Genomic DNA, 20497 nt, shown 5'->3' on the forward strand with positions numbered 1-20497 from the left:
AGTTAGATATACACTGTGGTAGCATGGTTGTGCTACCCTGTCAAACCATGCTTCCACAGTACATATTTAAAAAATGCCAGAAAAAAGCCCCATATTTACAACAAAATGCTTTCATTAGGATATTTGGAAAGCCTAAATTTTAGGATACAGTTTAGAGTTAATAGATGTAATTATAACACGTATTTTTTTCATAGCTCACTTATTATTACCTTTATTATTAATAACTTTAATTTACACATTTGTAACACTCAGACAAATAATGGCAGGGGGGTTCGGTTGTTTAATGCACTCAAGAAGAACAGAATTGCCATAAAAGAAATGAAAAAAAAAATGCGCATGCGCACTGGTATTGAGGAGCATATTTCGATGGGTAGCAGATCTCGACACAGCACCACCGCCGCTCAGCTGTCAGGGTCGGTGTTCACCGCTATTACAGCTATCATCCAAGTTCATTCGATGTTTGAGGGGTGTGTGTACGTGCTCTCAGCTCGCGGTGTTGTGTTTTTAAACTGTTTTTCTCTGAAAGAGTCGCCGAGCTGTTGCTGCTGCTGATTCTTTTTTTAGCTATAATAAATCAAACTTGAAGCTGTTGTTGTTTTTGTGGTTCTTGTGGTGGTTCATGTTCTTGTATTTCTTGTGGTGGTTGTGAGGAAAACCTGCAAATGCTGAAAACCTGCAAATGGCAAAAGCTAGCTAGCTAGCCTACACACTAGCCAAAGCCCTTTCAGTTGTGCCATTCATCACTGACACCTCCAAGGTCCAGCAAAATGACAAAACCACCACTATATCCTCCTTTCTTTAGAGATTTTCAGAGTGTGTTTGTGTGTGTGCATTAGCTGGGTTAGCTTACCATCTAACAATATCCAGTTGCTGCCTCCTCCTTCCATTGCAGCAGTGGAATTGTACTGGCCACTTGGAAAGCTGTAAACAACTGCAGTGAGGAAAAGAGTCAGGAAAGTTTGGGCCAGAAAAAGAACCGATTTTATTTTTCTTGGTTCACTTTCTCGCCTTCAGGTGTCTTTTTAGCAAGTCCCCTATTTAGCCACTTAGATTTATTAGTCTGAAAATCCAGGACGTGACTCTCTTGTGAATGTAATTCCAAGCCTGAGGGCAAGCCTGTTGGCCAAGTTGCTTTGTGTAATGTTAGGGGTGGGCGATATTATGATTATCATGATTTATCATGATAAATTTACTCTAAGTATGCATTTCGATACTGCCAGTGCTGACACTGATATTGAAACTGAGCTACTTAGATCAAATATCTGGATTCATTTTAATGCATGTTAAGAACACTAAAAAGAAATACACTAATCGGATAATATATTGTTTCAGCAGCGCCATCAATGTTTAGACACATTGCAGTATGTGCTATGTTAAGACATGTTTAGACATGTTGAGACATGTTAAATTTCTGACTTTTTGACAGTGAACTCTTGTCAAAACCCTTTATCAAATAATATTTTGATACATCTCAAAACAGTGAAATATTTTAATGTTATGTTTTTTTCCATTGGGACACGTACACTTTACACCTGCACTCCTTTTACAACATCCCATTCTAAATCTTTAGATGTTGTAATTGCATTGGTAATAATTAAGTTGGTCCCCAATAAAACGTATCATTCTTCTAGGAAGGCTTTGTTCATCACGTTTGTTCATTTATCCAGGAAAGCATTTCTAAGTTCAGACACTGATGTTGTAATCTCTATTCTAGTTCATTGCAATTTTTCGTTTGTTGAGGTTGAGACTAACATCAAGTATCTGTGCAGACCAGGTCTCCTCCATACTAAGCTGAGCCAATCATGTCCTTGTTTTCTACACTGGGTCACAGTCCCTCTTAACAGTCAACTGTTTTCACAAGTTGCAAGCATATAACTGTTCAAATGTCTTGGTATGCTGAAGCATTAAGATATTCCTTCAGTGGAACTAAGAGGCCTAGGCCAACCTCTGACAAACAACCCCATAGCATTATCCCTCCTCCTCCAAACTTTACAGTTGGAAAAGTGTAGTCAGATAGGTAACATTTTCCTGGCATTTGCTAAACCTGTTCTCATCTAGCAGACTGCCAGATAGAGAAATGTGATTTGTCACTCCTCAGAACATGGTTCCTCTGCTCCAGAGACCAGTGGTGGTGTTTTACACCACTCTGTTCGACAGTCTGCATTGTGCTTGGTGATGTGAGGCTTGCATGCAGCTGCTCAGCCACGGATACCAATGCCGTAAAGTTCTCGGTTCACAGATTTTGTGCTGATGTTATGGCAAGTGGAGGTTTGTGACTTTAAATGAGTCTGCAGAGTGTTGGTGACTTTTTTTTGCACCATGTATCGCAGCACCTGGCAACCACGCTCTGTAACTTTATGTGGTCTGCCAGTTCATTGCTCATGTGCTGTGGTTCCTAAATAGTTCCTTACAACTCTTTTTAATAATTGGACTCACAGTTGTTGGTGGAATGTATTGAAAAGAAGAAATTTCATCCACTGACTTGTTGCATTGCTGGCATCCTTTTACAGTGCCACACTGAAATAAAACTCTTTAGAATTAACAATTCTTTCAGTAATGTTCATAACGGCAGGCTGCATGGCTTGGTGCTTGATTGTGTACACCTGTGGCAATGTGGCTTAATGAAACTTGTGAATTCAATGATTTGAATGTGTTTCTATATATTACAATATTTATGTTGCAAATAAATAAAATATAGAGAATAACTGATGTACCTTAAATTGAGTTTTTTTTAGTTTAAATGCTCAATGTAAAACAGGCATCTTAAAATCTTAAAAAAAGAATATTCTGCTCAAACTATGTAAATAGTTTGCTACCCCACACTGTGAATGTGTGCTGTTTTTTAGGATGGACCAATTCCTGGTTTGCTTAGTTTTTTTTTTTTTTTTTGACATTCAATCAAACTATTTAAAGCTAACATTATCTCATCAGTACAGCATCAATTGATGCATAAAATCCATCTTTTCAGTGTAGTGTGTTTTAAAAACGGGGCTTAATAAATGTTTTATCCTACCCATTAGTCGAGTAAGAAGTAATTTAGAAAGAAGCTGTCACTTGGTGTTACAGTGGCCAAATTTTGACAAAATCTGATTTGATGCTGTTGGTTCCATGTCACTTAGTGTCACTTAGCAGGGACAACAAGGCTTGCTTTGTTGTTAATGTTTGTGAATGTGTGAAAATGGAGCAGGTATGGTGAATTGTTAAAAAGCCAGCAAATGCAAAACAACCTCCAAGGCATGTGAGGCTTTGCATTTTTAGTGGCCAGCTTGTGAAATGTCAGGGCAAGGAGAACTGTGGAGATTTGATGCAATAAGTGTTTTGTTCAGTCATGTCTTAAAGAAACCCAGCAAAACTAATGATATTGTATTGTATATTATGAAAATGACCCTGGGGTTTTTGCCGTAGTGCCAACCCCTTGACCTTGTGATGCAATTGAGGCCCAATCAATTTCTGATTTGTTCTCCTACACATTGTTTTTGAGTTTAACCCTTATTGGGAGCTAAAATTAGCTTTTATTTTTCCATCTTCCGTCTTCCATAATGCACCCTCTGCTGTCTGTTGCACTGTTTAAGGTGAAGGCCCAAATACCCCTAACACACTTCCATCCACCTAGAGCTTACCTTACTCCTGAATGTGCAAAACAGAGGGGAAGGGGTAAGTGGTACAGCAAAGGGTTGAAATGGGATTGGACCCGAGTATCTGAACCCAGTTCCCTGCTTATCGTCCATTTCTTCTGAAGAGACTCCGCATCCATAGTGTCTCTAATGTCCTCTCTTTGTGTTTGCAGATGCATGGTCCTTCAGGCCATCTCCTCTCCTGTGTTTACTGAGCCATGCGTTGGGGCCTTAATGAACTCACAGTGGGGCTTTTAAAGATAAAGAATCTGCACCCCCCTTCTTCTCTTCAGTAACGCTGTGCTTTTAGTCAATGACCATACATGTAGGCTTACACTCTGTGGGGATTGCTTTTCTGGACACAGATTTAGCCAGGTCTGAGATGTTATTGTTTAAATGGAAGGTAGTCGCCAGTGGCCAATTCTGCATCAAAAACAATATCCAGTTCAGTCTCTGCCTGGTCTTGGTCTCCCTTATGAACAAGATCTGCTGTGAGTGATGACAAGCCAATTACTGAAAGTGTTTCATTTTATCTGCCGGTGTGTGGAAGCAGAAGTTGCGTAAACTTGTTTGCCTGGCTGTGCGCTTGCCTTGTTGAGACAAGGCTTTGAGAGCTAACATTTGGCCAGAGAAGATGAGAGGATGAGATAATAAATGTTCTGTTAATCTTGTTTCTTACATGGGGTTTAATTATATTCATTCTGTATTTTACGTTGATTAAAAACTGTTCGGCATAAAATTTCCCAGCAATAAGAAATCTTGATGATTTACACACAACTTTTAAGAATAAGTAACTTTAGGAGCCAAAAAACCTTCTGAGTCTCCCACAATTTCAAGCATTAAAGGGTAACTAATTCCCCTGATTTTATCTGACTCCACCCTCAGCTCAAATTTGAAAAATGTAAAAAAAAAAAGTAGAGTAGAGTAGGTTGAAAGGGGCACTGGGTGATGTATGGGTTTAGGGGTGGACAGAAGAGTGAACTAATTGGGCTGAGCACTCTGCCTCTAATAGCGGCGAGACGCAGATGGTTGGACCTGTACTTCCATCAATTTAAATAATTAGTTTATACTAAATACATTCATGCTCAGAAATATATTAAGGACCTTCAAAGTGGGAGGATATAATGCTAACAACTAAGCCTTGAAACATATAGACAAACTGTGTGTAATGCTAGAAATGTGCTAACTGCATAAATCAGTGTATATGATGCAATTACGTTTAAGTATTAATGAATATTTATTTAAAAATTAATGAATCTGTGTTTTTACTAATTCAGGTGCTGTTGCTTTGCGCAGAATTAGCACACCAGGTGTTTTTTTTTTGTTTGTTTTTTGAAGCAGCCTTATTTTTGAGCTAGAACTTTCTCTGAAATTCTAATTCTAAGAAGTAACTAGTGGGTTATAAATGGGTCAGAATACTGTTTTCAAAAAACAAACAAGTTTGAGTACTATGACAGTTATGAGGGCTTTCAGGAAGCACTCATAATTTCAAGCATGTAAAGTAGGAGATTTTAGTGTACTTAGCATTACAAATATTTTGGGAACCCCACATTGTGTGCATTTTTTTGTAAAGATTGTATATCAGTGCAGATTATCGGGTCAGTTTTGGCAGAAAATGCAGGATTTTAAAATGTAATCAATTTATTTGTTTATTTTAATTTTTATTTACAGATCCTGCTTTATAAAAAAATATTACATATCACAGCACCCATGGTTTTGTTACATTTCTTTTTGCTTGCTCATTTAAACAGATATTTTCAAAGAGCTATACTGGATTATTGTTGGTTCATCTGGATTTTTTTTTCGTGAGACAGTCGTGATTACCCAACTGTAGAGAGGAACAACATCAGTTAAGGGAAAAGGGAAATTGGGAATAACATTCCCAGCTCTGATCTCTTGTTAAGCAGACCAGCAGACTATTGATTTGTTTGGTTAAGCTCCTCTTTTGCCACAGGAAAAGGCTATTAAAACAAGCTTTGAGGGTGAGGGGGGCTTGTTTTTCGAATTCCATCTGCAGCTTGTGGTTTTGAGTCTAGCTGTGAACTTTGTGTCTTCTGGGTCTTCTATTGTTTTCAGCGCTGGGTCCTCTGACTCCCCAGGCTGTGGAATCTGTTCAAGACAGAACCCCTCTCACAGCCTTTTGACTTCCAGTGCTGGGTTCTGTGTGAAAACTAGATCTCAGACTGGTGCTGGGCAATAAGATTTTAAAATAAAAATGAACATTTTTACTTCGATTATGATTAATAAAGGGTTGCATAAGATGATGGAGTTGCTCATTAGGGCTGCAACTAATGATTATTTTTGTAGTCGATTAACTTGATTATTTTTCTGAATAGTCGATTAGTCAGTGACTATTTCTTCCTCTTACTGCCTCCTATGAGCACAGCTAATGTTTCAGTGCACATTTTACCTCACCTGCTCAAGTCCTTAAGTCTGCACATCTATGAATGTCATACTTTTGTACAGTCTGCTTTAACATAACATTGTTTACCATAGCAAATTAAATAATGACCAATAAAACTTAAATATATAACCTTAGGCTTGATACTTTTAATCAGATGTTTTATACAAAGTTTTATAATCAACATTATTGATTTATATCAACTAATCATTGCACAGTTTCAGTCATGTCACAGATTCGATTGGATGGAGTCGTGATTACATACAGTATCAGTCAAAAGTTCTCATTCAATGTTTTTTTTTCCTGAATTGTAAAGTTCATAGGTCATTTAGACTATAAAAGGACACATAAGGAATCATGTAGTAAACATAAACATGTTAAACAAACCATTATATACTCCGTGAAGCATTTAGGTAAACTCTTATCTGGGTTAACTTGCGATTTCTAAGGATGGTATCCCCGATGAACTGATTCTATGCAACAGAGGTGGCTCTTGATCTTCCTCTCTTAGGGCAATCCTGATGAGGACAAGTTTAATCAAGTTTGTTGGTTGAGGATCCTTTTAAATTTACTAAAATTGTTCAGATTGACTAACCTTCAATTCGTAAAGTAGCTATTTTCTTTTTTTTTTTTTTTACTTGGTTGAGTAGTTCTTGTCATAATATGGATTACTCAAATAGACTTTACAACTGATGCTCTCAAACACATTAAAAGGCAAGAAATTCAACTAATTAACTCCTGACAAGTTTAGTACAGCCATCAACTGAAAGCCATTTAAAACATATTCTGGTTTGTTAAAAAAAAAAATACTTTACTAAATAATTCCGTATTTTTTTCTGTATAGTTTGGATGACTTTAGTAATAATGTACAATGCAACAAAAAATTAAATAATAAAAAAAAATACTGAATTTAAGGCATACCCAAAGATTTGACTGTTACTGTATGTGGTAATATGACAGTGCATGTACATGCACATTTGGGAAATATTATCAGGTATTAAAAATGATCCTAAAAATCAGCATGATCAGCAAGATTACGTTTGAATAAAAAGTGGGCCTGTCATACATTTAGTTTTGTTTTTGCACAACTTTCACATAAATTACAATAAATAAGTTTGTTGTTGTTTTAAATAATTTTTATACAAGATATAAAATACTACAAATATTGTTATATCGCCACTGCTTCACAGGTTAGCATCTGTGTGACAATTACAAAATAATACTCAAAGGTCCAGATTGTGCCATAGAAACGTCATGATTGAAGGAGCAACATTATGACTTTATTTATTTATTTTTTTTAGCTCAGAAAACATAATTCAGTGCAGTTTGCTGACTCTGTGACGTGCCGCCAAGAGTGCAACTGTGCAACTGTCAACTGACTATTATTAAAAGATTATTAAGATACATCAAATAATATACTGATTCTTTAAAGTTATAGTTTGTTATGGTCATCAAATCATATCGTCATTTCTCGTAAGAATATGACGGTATGTTTTTTTTTTTTTGTCATATCGCTCAGCCTTCTCATCTGAGAAGCATCAGGAAATAAGATAAAATCAAGACAAGACATGACTACAGTATTCTAGTAAATTTGTGATCATTTCACACCCCCTCGTTCTTTTAATGCTTGAAATAGTACACAAAATATTTAAATAAATGAATATGGTGAAATGTCAATTTCCTACTTCTAATAAATGAATTATTAAATATAATATTGAGTGAACGTAACATTTCTAAAGCAATCAGATGTATTTGTTTGCTTCAGTTCTTTCTTTAAAGCTTTTTTTCCGACTAAGCCGCCAAGTGTCTCACAGAGGTGTAGAATGCAAACAGCGTCACCCCAAAGTGTGAGAGGAGGTGTGGCGAAAGTTGCTTACTGTTGAGAATGCTGTTGACAGCTCTTGCACGTTCTGCTGCCTCACTGTTTAGTTGGCGTAGTCAAAAGGGAAATTCAGCTGTGTCACTGGGGAGGAGGTGCAAAGTGGAAGAAAAGAGAACAGCACATGAACGAAAGAGTACTGCCCTCTAATCTAGGGATGTGTGAGAGTGCTTTTTTAAAAATAAAAGTATTCCAGTTGGATTAAACATACAGGCTAATGTTCTGTTTCTACGTGGTAAAAAAGAAAAGTGTACTATGAATCTGGCTGGGTGATCTGAATAAAAAAAATATCTTATCTTGATATGTTTCAAAGTAATAATGTTCTGTATAATAAAACTTAAAAATATATAATAGTATAGTATAAAATATATTATCAGTATTTATTTGTAACACCAACAATTAACCTTTATTTTAATACTATAGTATTTCTCTGACTTAGCAAACTGAACTGGATTATGTATGCTGATTGTTATGTTGAGGTGGTAAATAAAGTTCTTGTTTAATTTTTTAAATTTCTTTAAACTTAATTTCTTTAAAATGGCTTCAAATACATATATTTAACTGTAATTACAATGTATTTCCCACATATAGCTGCAATGTACAGTATATTAACTATATGTAAGTGCCTTAATGTGAATGTGTTGCCAAGGAACAGTAACTATAGTTAGCCATATAGTTAGAACAGTAGCCATATTATGTGGATAAATTAGTCTTCCTAATGTTCCAGAATGTTTGTTTGCTGTATTGTAGCTTTAGGTTGATGGTAGCTCATGTTATCGATGTCAGAAACCAAGAAAAAACTATTTCTCCATGCCAAAATGTTGGCATGTCATTTATTGGATACACAATGATTTGTGTCATCTACCTGAAGTATCATTTTTTATCTCAGTTTTTATCAGTTAGAGCCAGCCTCCATATCTGATTCAAAAACCTACCTACCTAACTTCTCTCAGCTATTTTTTTTATCTATGTAGAAGGTAGGATTATGAGATCAGAACAGTAAAGGAGAATCTGTTCAGAGTCTTTACAGATGATGTCGTCACTTTCCTGCAAAAACCTTGAATCTAAATTTTTTCCCATGTTTTACTTTTTGACATAATGTAATTCCAGCAGTTGCTTTTTTACATTACATTACATTTGGCAGACGCTTTTGTCCAAAGCGACTTACAATAGTCAAGTACAAAAGTAATAGAAGTTAAGATAAACCATTTTTTAGATAGGGCTTAAAGGAGGTCGAAGGGAAAATAAAGGGATAGAGAAGTGAAGGAGGGGAAGAAGGAAATGAGGTTAGAAGTAGTTAGTGTGTTAGAGGTGTTAAGAGAGTAAGTGCTCTTTGAAGAGCTCTGTCTTCAGGAGTTTCTTACGATATACGGACGAAAAGGAGTGCTCCAAAATTACTTGAAAACATATTTTTACATTTACAATGTTTCCATTGATTAAGAACATTTTTCTTATTCTGTGAATTTTGGTCACATGGTTTTAGTGTGACAGCAACAATATGTAGTAATATAAAGCTCTGGAAAAAATTAAGAGACCACTTCAGTTTCTGAATCAGTTTCTCTGATTTTGCTATTTATAGGTATATGTTTGAATAAAATAGACATTTTTGTTTTATTCTATAAACTACAGACACAATTTCTCCCAAATTCCTAATAAATATATTGTGATTTAGAGCATTTATTTGCAGAAAATGAGTAATGGCTTTTGGATGACTTTCTGCTACTCCTGGTGCAAAAATGTAAGCAGTTCAACTTGGTTTGATGGCTTGTGATCATCCATCTTCCTCTTGATTATATTCCAGAGGTTTTCAATTTGGTAAAATCAAAGAAACTCATCATTTGTATTTGTATTATGTCTCTTATTTTTTTTCCAGAGCTGTATATACCCAAACTGTAATCCATCCTTGTAATGATTCTTTGATTGAATTGCATCAGATTGACTCTCTGCATATCAGGTTCAAACGCAGGCCACAAAAATAAGTAAAATCATGCTTTTTCTCAAAACAAGCACTGGAGTCAGAGCTTTAAATAACCTTATTAAAATCATGCGTCAGCTAATAATTTTAGCTGTTTTGTTTTATCCTATGTTACCAACTCAGTAATTGGATTTGTGGGGGAGCGAAAGAAATGCCTAATTATGTTTTTGATTTGGCTCCATCTATTGGAATTTATTTTGGCCAATAATTAGTGCATGGAAAGAATAGTTGTTGTTGTTTTTTGTATCTGGTATTAGAAAATAAAATCTGTTGTTTATGTATTTCTTTGTGCCCTTGAGAGCACAGAAGAGAGATGATGAGCACATCTGAGTGAAGCGTGTAGGGTGAGTGAGTCACAGCTTGTTGAAAATTCAGAAAAGAGAAGCTTTGTTTTTGTCTTCTGGTTTAAGGGAGCAAAAAAAATCCACCGTTTCATCAGGTTTGATGCTTTGCTGTTTTGCTCGCTTTCGAATTCCACACCCCACACAAAGCAACATGACCTCTCAGAATAAGTTTAAGGACATCTCTGTTTCTCTGGAAGCCTGTTTGCAGTTTGAGGGAAGCTTGTCAGTAACTGCAGATATATTTTGAAGGTGCTGTGTGAAATCCAGAAAGATGCCCCTGTTTACGCTCTTTCTGAATTTAGTTAGAGTACTACTAATTTATAGTTTAATCTGAGGCTGTGTTTACAAATTACAAGGCTGAAGTGACTCAAATCAGATTTTACCTTTTATTGTAATAGAATGTATTTACATGCACATAATAATCCAATAACAGCAGATAATCAGATTTTGTCAGTAATCCAGTCTGCGCATTCACATACACCTGCTTAATCAGATAATGGAAAAACTCCAAGATTACCGGTAAATGAATCAGGCAAATAATCTGTTTTCTACTTTGCAACCAGCTAATAATCTCAGATCATGTGATGAAAACTTCAAGCTTCCTGCTGCAGCTTGTTTTAAACATAGACCCACATTACTTGCAAATATGAATCTTTTTTTTCTCCCTTGTTTTCTAATAGGAGGGGCAGCACAACACTGCCCTTCTTACAGCATTCTCTGTATCATTGCTAAGAGGTGGATGAGTTTCTGTTCTATCTTCTATCTACAGCATGCATGCAACCGAAACAGATCAGAGTAACTGAATGCATGTGCTGAGAAATCTGATTATGATAATTCAACTCACTCTGTTGGATTTCTTAAGTGGATTTGACCAGACTAATATAAATGCTGCATCAAAAATTATAGTTCAGCTTAATTTTTTTGTAATTTGTTTTGTTCTAGTTCACATAATGTCAAGGCAGTCAAGATGTGCCAGCATTGAGAGGAAAGGGCCATTTTATTGACATGAAATAAAAAACAATGAGACACTGTTGATTTTGTGATTGGGCAGTATATCATAAATAGCTACAGCTCTGGAAAAAAATTATGAGACCTCTTCAGTTTCTGAAACAGTTTCTATGATTTTGCTATTTATAGGTGTAGCATTGTTAATTTATTCTATAAACTACGGAAAACATTTCTCCCAAATTCAAAATAAAATATTGTCAAGAGTTCAGAAATTAGTATTTGTTTTAATCACAGTTTTTATGCATCTTAACATGTACTCCTCCACCAGTCTTACACACTGCTTTTGGATAAGTTTAAGCCACTCCGGGTGCAAAAATTCAAGCAGTTTAATTTGGTTTGATGGCTTTTGATCATCCATCTTCCTCTTGATTATATTCCAGAGGTTTTCAATTTGGCAACATTAAAGAAAATAATCCTTTTTAAGTATCTTTTTTTTATATTTTTCTTATCTCAGCTCTTATCTGAGCTGAATATATTTAATACAAGATATAAAAAAATTACCATATAGTATATATGTGTGCAATTTAGTTCAACTTTTGGTAACAGAGTACAGTGTTTTGTAAAATAGCTGAGTCTATAAAATACCACAAAGTGTGTGACTTCTTTATGTTTATTGTAAAATATCTTTATTAAATAGATTTACAGTTAAGTATGTTCTATTTATATATCCAGCATGCTGTGTTCATGGTGTTAGAAAAAAACATATTGATATTTTAACCTGATACTTTCTTAAGGTTTTCATTGTATCGTTTTGTATTGTTTTTTTTAATCACCATTTTTCTAAAGCTTTTTATTCATATTGCCTAGCCCCACATATAGGTAATGGAGACTTTTGATAATAGAGATTATAGAAGCTGGAAACTCTCTTGGCTATACCATAATTAACATATATCAAGGATGTAAAGATATAAATCCACACATTTGAGTCTAGCAGCTATTTTATATCTTTCTTCGAAGTTTCATCATATTTTTCTAAGCAGTGTTTCTTATCAAACAAATTAGAACCCTCCACACAAGTCTGTGTAATCCTTGTAGCTAGTTTAACATGCAATAAGTGTTGGATGCTGTATGCCTCTGTGAGGAAAGCATCTAAGGCTGAGACTGTTGTTCACCTATTTTTAAAAGCTTTTGTTTACATGATTAATCAGTAGATTGGACAAATGCTTCATTTTGACACTCCTTCACTGTACATGCCCTTCCTTTGGTTAGATTTTTCACAACTGGGCCACAAATGCCTTTCCTCATCAGCACAGCGTGTCACCTTGAGGGCATGGCGAAAGGCCCACGGCTCGAGTGCTTCCCCACAGCTAATAAAAACCTTCAGAAATCCGTCTTCCCTCTTTTGGCAGCCTCCGATAAGGCTCTGCTCTCCAGAATCAACAAACCTTCCTGGTATCCCCCTCGGAGGGAAAATAATACAGGGGGTCCGCGAGCAAGACCATAAATAAGAGCTCCCCTTGCCCAGCATCACGGGTCGGGTTTTATGAGACACATAAAAAGGTGCCTCGCATCTCACCGGCCGCGCGCACACCAGGGCCTGTTTGCATAGGCCAGCTCCTGCGGCTCATGTATTCAAATACAGATCAGTGTTGCAATATCTAGAACATGTACTGTATGTAATAGCTTGTGTAAAGCTGTGTATTCATAGAACTCATGATCGAGTTTCTGAGGTTTTTCTTTCCTTTTTTTTTTTTTTTAATATATATATATATATATATATATTGTGGCGTGAGGAGGCGGGGGAACCGCCCCACGCCGGAACTCACAGCCATGTCTGTCCCAGCCGGTGTGCATTCAGGACTGATTAAGCCGCCAGCTGGGACAGGCATAAAAACTCAGCTCACACTCGGGAGAGACTTGGACTTGGGAGGAGTGAGCTGAGGCCGCACGGACCTTTAAACGACCACTAAGTGATTTATACAGACTCTAGAGCCCCATTGGGCCGAGTTATGTTTATTTAAGTTTGTTTTTGGGTGTGGTGGAGGGCATTTTCGAAAATAAAGGTACGTTTTGAGTTAATTTAATCCCCGTGTCTGTGTATCTCTGTGTGCTTCCTCCTTCCGGGTCACAGTGGTCACGCCCCTAACCCCAGGGGCCTACCACAATATATATATATATTTTTTTTTGCTTTTGCACTTAATGTTTATGACATTGTTCCTGCCAATGCACAGTGCTAGTGAGTTTATAAAGTAATTTTTACAGCAGCATCTTTGTATGTGTTTTTTGATCACTGCTGGCATTCATATGTTAAGTGATGGTTCTCAGATAAGTGTCTCTGTTCAACTTGTTTCTCCTTCACATTAGAGCTGCGCAGTATATTTCGTTTCTGGATCTTTATCACAACATGCACATGAGGATTAGTCATAAGTCAGAATATGCAGTCCTGTGCAATGTAAAACCTGTTATTGCTTACTTTTTATTTTTTTTATTTTAAGTTACAGAGTTTTATTTTTTAATAGTGCAATATATACAGCTCTGGGGAAAAATAGATTTAGCTATTTATAGGTAAATGTTTGAGTAAAATGAACATTGTTGTTTTATTCTATAAACTAGAGATAACATTTCTCCCAAATTCCATATAAAAATATTGTCATTGGGACATTTATTTGCAGAAAATGAGAAATGGCTGAAATAACAAAAAAGATGCAGAGCTTTCAGACCTCAAATAATGCATAGAAAACAAGTTTATACTTATAAAGAAATCAATATTTAATAGAATAACCCTGTTTTTTAATCACAGTTTTCATGCATCTTGGCATTTTCTCCTCTACCAGTCTTACACACTGCTTTTGGATACCTTTATGTCACTCCTGGTGCAGATATTCAAGCAGTTCATCTTGGTTTGATGGCTTGTGATCATCAATATTCCTCTTAATTATATTTCAGAGGTTTTCAATTTGGTAAATTAAAAGAAACACATTTTAAGTGGTCTCCTATTTTTTTTACAGAGCTATGTATATTGATGAGAACTGACATTGTTGATAAACTGATTTTTTTTTAAGGCAATAATGTATGCCACTGTTTAGTATCAACCATTGTTTAGACTACACTGGGTTCAAAGCATGTGTCATGTGGGAAGCTGATTAAATAACAGACCTTTTTAATACCAGTAACTGAGAATACATCACAAGCATTCTAAAAAGTAAAAAAGTACAACTATAAAGACAATGCTTTATATTACAGAAGCCCTGCACAAAGATGCTTGATCAGGTTTGCCAAAAAAGTTAACGTGACATTCAACCCCAAACTTTACCAGTATCAGCGATCAGACGTTTGTACTGAAAGTCGACAAGGGGTCCTTTTTTAACCCCAAACACTAATCAGTTAAATTCTAAATTCTAAATGCATTGACTAGCTTTTAACACAATACACTTTCCAGTGGTGTAGACATGCTGGCAATAGCCATGATATATGCTCAGATAAGTACTTTGACAGAATGGGATGTGACCTGTCATGATGACAATAAATTCTAAACCGGACACTGTTTGTGTGCATGCACATGAGTTTATTGGATGCATTATTTATCACAGGGGTTTCAATTTAATATTCCACAATATATTTGAATACTGTTAGCTATGCACTATATTATTTATTCACATTTTAGGACACTGTCATATTTATAAAATCTGAGTAAAAGAAAAGTTTACTTTTTATGCACTCAAAACTGTGTGTGTGTGTGTGTGTGTGTGTGTGAAAGAGAGATATATAAAATTATATAAAGGCATAAAAATGTTTCAAGCCTAAATCTTTACCTACACTCTCTTTTCTCCCCTCCCTCTCTCTCTTTCAGATGCAAATTCTTCAGTTTGACCGAAACGCCCGAGGACTACACCATCATTGTGGACGAAGATGGCTTTAAAGGTACATCCAGGATTTATTTATTTATTTATTTATTTGAAGAAAAAGATGGCTCAGCCGTTTCTCCCTCGAATCTGGACTCACTGGCAATGTTTGACCACATATTGCTCCGTCAGCCGTCTCCACCATCCGTTTCCATTACGGGTTAACAGAGGCCAAGCTGTCGGCGGGTTTGGTTTTGTGGTTGACTGAGTGAATTTGTGTCATTACGCGCGGGTTGCCAAGGTGACCCTCTCCGGTTGCCATGGATACCAGAAGCTCTGGGTTGCGAGACAGGTGCAGGTATTCTGTTTGCCCAAAAGTTGTTTCCTGTTTGTGTCATTTATTTATTTTTCTTTCCACATTTTTTCCCCAATATTTTCAGAGGAAGAAGAAATCTATGTTCAGTGTTTGAAGGAATTACGTGCCAGAGAGTGATGTAGACTGTTAGCTGGTGTGAAGATGAGTAGAGAGACCACTGTGCATGCAGTACATGTACGAAGCTAGGCGTTTAGACGTGCACCTGTTGACCTCTGAGAGATTAATCACGGCTTGTTCAGCGGACCCTTCAGCCTATCAGCATATCAGACTTTCATCAGCAATCTAAAGGTCATTTTGGGAAGAGGCAGTCTGGATGAAGGGCTCTCTTCTTTCTGAAGAGTGAGGGTTCCGCACCCATCCACCTCGTGTTGTGTGGCAGGAGTAGATTAGGGGTTGACAATTATGGGAGTGGAATGCTTGAATTATATAAACTTTAATATAAAAGCACTCTTTTAGGAATTAATTAATGATCCCACATGCACTCCCTCTGTCTGTCTGTCTGTCTGTCTGTCTGTCTGTCTTTCTTTTTTTCTTTCTCTGTTTCTATTTTCAGAACTGCCCCAGTCAGAGTATCTTAGTGTGGCGGATGCGACGTGGTTGGCGCTGAACGTTGTGTCGGGAGGCGGGAGTGCCACCAGCTCTCAGCCAATAGGGGTGACCAAAATCGCCAAATCAGTCATCGCCCCACTGGCTGACCACAACATCTCTGTATTCATGCTATCAACTTATCAAACTGACTTTATACTGGTGAGTCACAGTTTTTTTTATGTATATACCAATAAGGCAACTGTTTGGTGGTACTAATATCTGTGCTATTAAACATTACAGAAAAAAAATATTTTTTGTGAAGCTAAAAGGCTGTAAAATTGTGACAATTGTGTTAACTGAAAATCACAATTTCAGCATCACCAAGCGTGTTAGTCATGTTAAATGAGATGATTATTTAACAATTGTCTTCTACTACCAAAACAATTTCCATATCATATTTCATCCCAAATTATTTATATCCACTAAAAGGTTGTGCAACACAGACCAAAAATGTTCACTGATTTACATACAATATTATAAACAATTAGTTAAAAAGCTGATGCCCTTTTGAAAAATGCAAATTTTAATAGTTTTAGATTAAATAGATTACTCAGTTTGTTGGGTTCCCTTTAACACTTATTAGCCTGGTCCTTTTTAATCTCAACACACTGAGCTTTAAAAACTTGTAGCAAGTATAAACCAATCAAAAATATTATAGAAACATTATGTTAATTGAAATGCTTGTCATAGAACAATATATAATATTGCCCCGCTTTGTTCTATACATGCTATGTTATGTTGTGTCTGGAACATGGTGCCTATTGGCATTATTGTGACTGTTATTTAAAAGCAGTAGTTAACATTACCTCACAAAGATGTTCTGGACTCTTCTGGTCTTGAGACCAGTCACAAGTACTATAACCCATCCTCTTAAACCAGGACTGACACGCAAGGATGAAATCAAGATTAGTGTTACATAAACTGTACATTTTTATATTACAGTTCTTGCTATACACAGAATAGACAAAAGAAAGGGACACCTCCTCATTCATTGTTTCCTCTGGAATCAAGGGTGTTTAAAAAACATAAATTTTCTATTTGATTTTAAAGCCTTGTGATGATTTGATTGCATTCAGCAGAAGTGTTAGTGAGGTCAGGATGTTTGATAATCACCCCACCTCATCTCCAACATCATTCAAGAGAACACAGTTCCACTGCTCCTCAGCTCAGTGCTGGGAGGCTTTATATGTCTAGTACCAGTATTTTCATGTTCATTTGCTCCAGCAACTGAAATACCGGTAATAATTGTAGCACAATGAGTGAGTACAGACTCACAGCAATCAAATTTCAGTCTTATTACCAGGTGTAAATGCAGGTTCAAATCTTATCAGAATACAATCTAGATTCTAGTCACCTAAAGTGACCAAATGTCAACAGGGTGTGATTGTGAATATAATCTGCCCCCAAAATGTCAAAAACAAAAAGTAATTACCAGGCCAGTATTTTTGTCAATTGTCTACCTGACAATACACCACTAAATCTTGAGGTTTTCTATTTAAGCATTTCATAAAAAAGCTTTCATGTTTAATAAGGAACATAACTGAAAAGCATAATATAGTTTCTCCAAGTGTCCTGTAGGAAATTTCAAAGCCCTTAAATGTTCAGAATGTAAATAACTTAATTTACTGGGAAAAGAAGGGTTTTTTTATCACCTACACCTGTAGCCTGTATATGGGACAAGGCATGTTAAGGGGTTAACAAAGTTTCATATGTACAATGATGTGCTGGAGATGTACTGGTGCATCAAGCCAAAACCAAAATGTCACCATCCAGTTATTTACGCACTTCAGTTTACAAGTGTGGTTAGCAGTATAAGCAGTTCCTCTGCATATATAATTTCACTCGCTGCAGAATAATAGCAGACTGTAAGAGCCAGACATCTAGTTAATGCAAGAAGTGCTTAATGATGAGGCTTGGCTTTTTGACTGGGGAATGAAATTGTTCTGTTTTATCAATACTATGAGTGCGCCTGCTGCTCTAGTTGTTTTTATCTGTCTCTCGGGGTTTCATTAGAACGGTTGCAGTCGATTCACAGCCTGCATTTGAAATCAGTAATATAAGTGTGTTATGTGGAAACATAAATGGCGCTGCACTCAGTCTTGGGTCTGATTTGTTGTGTTTTTGGAAGAAACAAATTTGAGCAAGGGGAGTCATTTAAAAATAAGAATGCACTGAGGCCTGAACTCATCTCAGCACCATTGTTCAGTGTTCAGAGTTTGAATCTCCCTTTCCCACACACACATACACACACACACACACACACACACACACTTACACAAACACTCACTTTTATCAGCTAGAGTCTCTCTTTCTCTCTCTCTGCCCGGCACTGTCTCCAAGCCCTGTTTATGAAAATAAAAAAGCGAAGCTGATGGTAATCTGGAGGTGGTTATGTAAAGAGGATCAGTGCGGCCCCTTGCTGGAATTCGTGTTGCACAGGACCGCTGTTTCACCAGCCAGCTGCTCCAGCCAGGCCATAGCTCTGACCATCAGGTTCTATTTATTAATACGTTTGTAATAATCATCAATTTATTCAGTGCTGTCTTTTTGCATCATGCAAGATCAATTACAAGTGCAATATATGGACATTTGGCATATGGCATTTACTTAATTTTTATTATCAAACAAAGTTTAACCGATAATGGTAATAACAATAAGGACAGTAAGCAGTATAATGTATATATACTTAGCTGTGTGTGTGCACGCCGATATGTTTGTATACATGTTAATAGTGACATGGCAGAAATATATTTGACAGTTATCAAATGTGGAATGTGGTAATGAGTAAAGTATGTAATAAGAGAGATCTCCAGCTTGCACAAAATCAGAATGTTAAATGTTAGCTGTGTTAGTCTATGGTGTAGAATTATAGATGCAAATCAACACTATAGTGCTGCTGCTTAAAGGAGAACTCCATTGTGAAATGGACTTTGGGTGTTTTAAAATGTGATAAAAGTACTTTTTTTAATAGCCCTGCTCCGTTCTCCTGCAGCTTTCTGAGATGCAGTATTTTGTGCACTTTGCCCAAACAGGCTTTTAAAATGAGTGAGACAGGGCATATTTTTCCCCTGCAGATAAATCGCTTTTTCCACCGTAATCCAGGTGTAAAGTAGTTCCACACCTCTTTGGTAGAATCCAGAGAGCCCTGACATTTAAACGAGGCATTTAGAACTTAAAGCCACTGTTTACAATTCATAGCATAGGTAAATTTCCGGGCAATCATCGAGCACGAATAATTAAACATTTTAAGCAATGTTTATGTAATTTGTTGTTGGTTCCTTGCATTGTAGTATTGACAGTAACCAGGTATGTTCAGCATGAGCTGAAGAATTCATGCATTTCCAAGAAATTCATTTTGTAATTTGCTCATCCACCTTACCTATTTGTTCATGCTCGAATAGGTAGACTTATTGTGACTTAAATTTAACATGTCGGCATCCAGAGATTTACCTTTGCTATGGGATGTAAACAGTGGTTTTTAATAAGCTTCTTGTGCACTTTTTTAAAGTTCTAAATGCCTCGTTTTGAATGTCAGGGCTCTCCGGATTCTACCAATGAAGTGTGGAGCTACTTTGAGTGTGGATAATGGTGTAAAAATCATCATGTATCTGCAGGGGCAAGCTATGCCCCATCGAACTCATTCTAAAAGCCTGTTTGGGCAAAGTGCACAAAATACTGGATCACAGAAACCTGCAGGAGAATGGAGGAGGGCTTTTTCACAAAGTTAAGTACCTTTTATCATGTTTTAATACATCCAGTCCAAAGTCCATTTCACACCGGAGTTCTCCATTAAAATGACTTATAGCTTACATTTTTATGTTTTAGATTTTACATAACCTGTTCCTTAGAATCACTCGGGGTGTTTTGTTACTGCATCCTTGTCTAATATGTCAGTAAGTGTGCGTATACTATCTCTTGTGAGTATACTATACTCTTCACTCCAATTCTTTCTTAATTCTATGTGAATAAACAGGGTAAACTGCTATAACCTACTGCTACAATAGTCAAAACAAACCAAGACTACTTTGGAATGAATGAAAATCTTTGATTATGTACTTTAAGAACAAATTGACAATCAACGTAAACAATTATGAAAACATTGTAATAAAATGTGTAATATCTGTTGTAACAAGCTTACAGACTTCCTGATGTGCAGTTATCTTTACCACAGAGAAATGACCAGAAGTGCGATGTCTCACAGATCAAGTTGCTCTATGAATCACAAATACTTAGCTACAGAAGACTTGCCTTGAAGGTTAAAATAAACAGTACGAATAAAGTGTGCATTGAAGGTCAGGAATGATGCAAAGAGAATCTGGGCTGAACAGCATCTGTCAAAAGAGAAAAAGACAGAGAAGCGCTTTATTTAATACATGAGTCATGAACATTCTCCAGTGTTTAGAGCTATACACCGCTCACATCTGATAACGGTTACTGTTTGTTCACACAAGCAAACAACAGGTTGCTTCAAGTTAGTCTCTTGTGGCTGTGTTGACTGTGCGCACATTGTCACGTGTGGGTGTGAACACT

General features: G+C 36.5%; 1 protein-coding gene across 2 annotated transcripts in view; it reads left to right on the plus strand.

The window, feature by feature from the left end:
- The window catches only part of castor2 (cytosolic arginine sensor for mTORC1 subunit 2), a 34710-nt gene that overhangs the window by 1130 nt on the left and 13083 nt on the right, over positions 1-20497 (plus strand). For both annotated transcript variants that reach the window (XM_022680597.2, XM_022680601.2), the window contains exons 2-3: positions 15012-15082; positions 15933-16126. In XM_022680597.2, coding sequence (XP_022536318.2) covers positions 15012-15082; positions 15933-16126 — 265 coding nt within the window. The remainder of the gene's footprint in view (positions 1-15011; positions 15083-15932; positions 16127-20497) is intronic.

This window comes from Astyanax mexicanus, chromosome 1, assembly GCF_023375975.1.
Source record: "Astyanax mexicanus isolate ESR-SI-001 chromosome 1, AstMex3_surface, whole genome shotgun sequence".
Lineage (NCBI taxonomy): Eukaryota > Metazoa > Chordata > Actinopteri > Characiformes > Acestrorhamphidae > Astyanax > Astyanax mexicanus.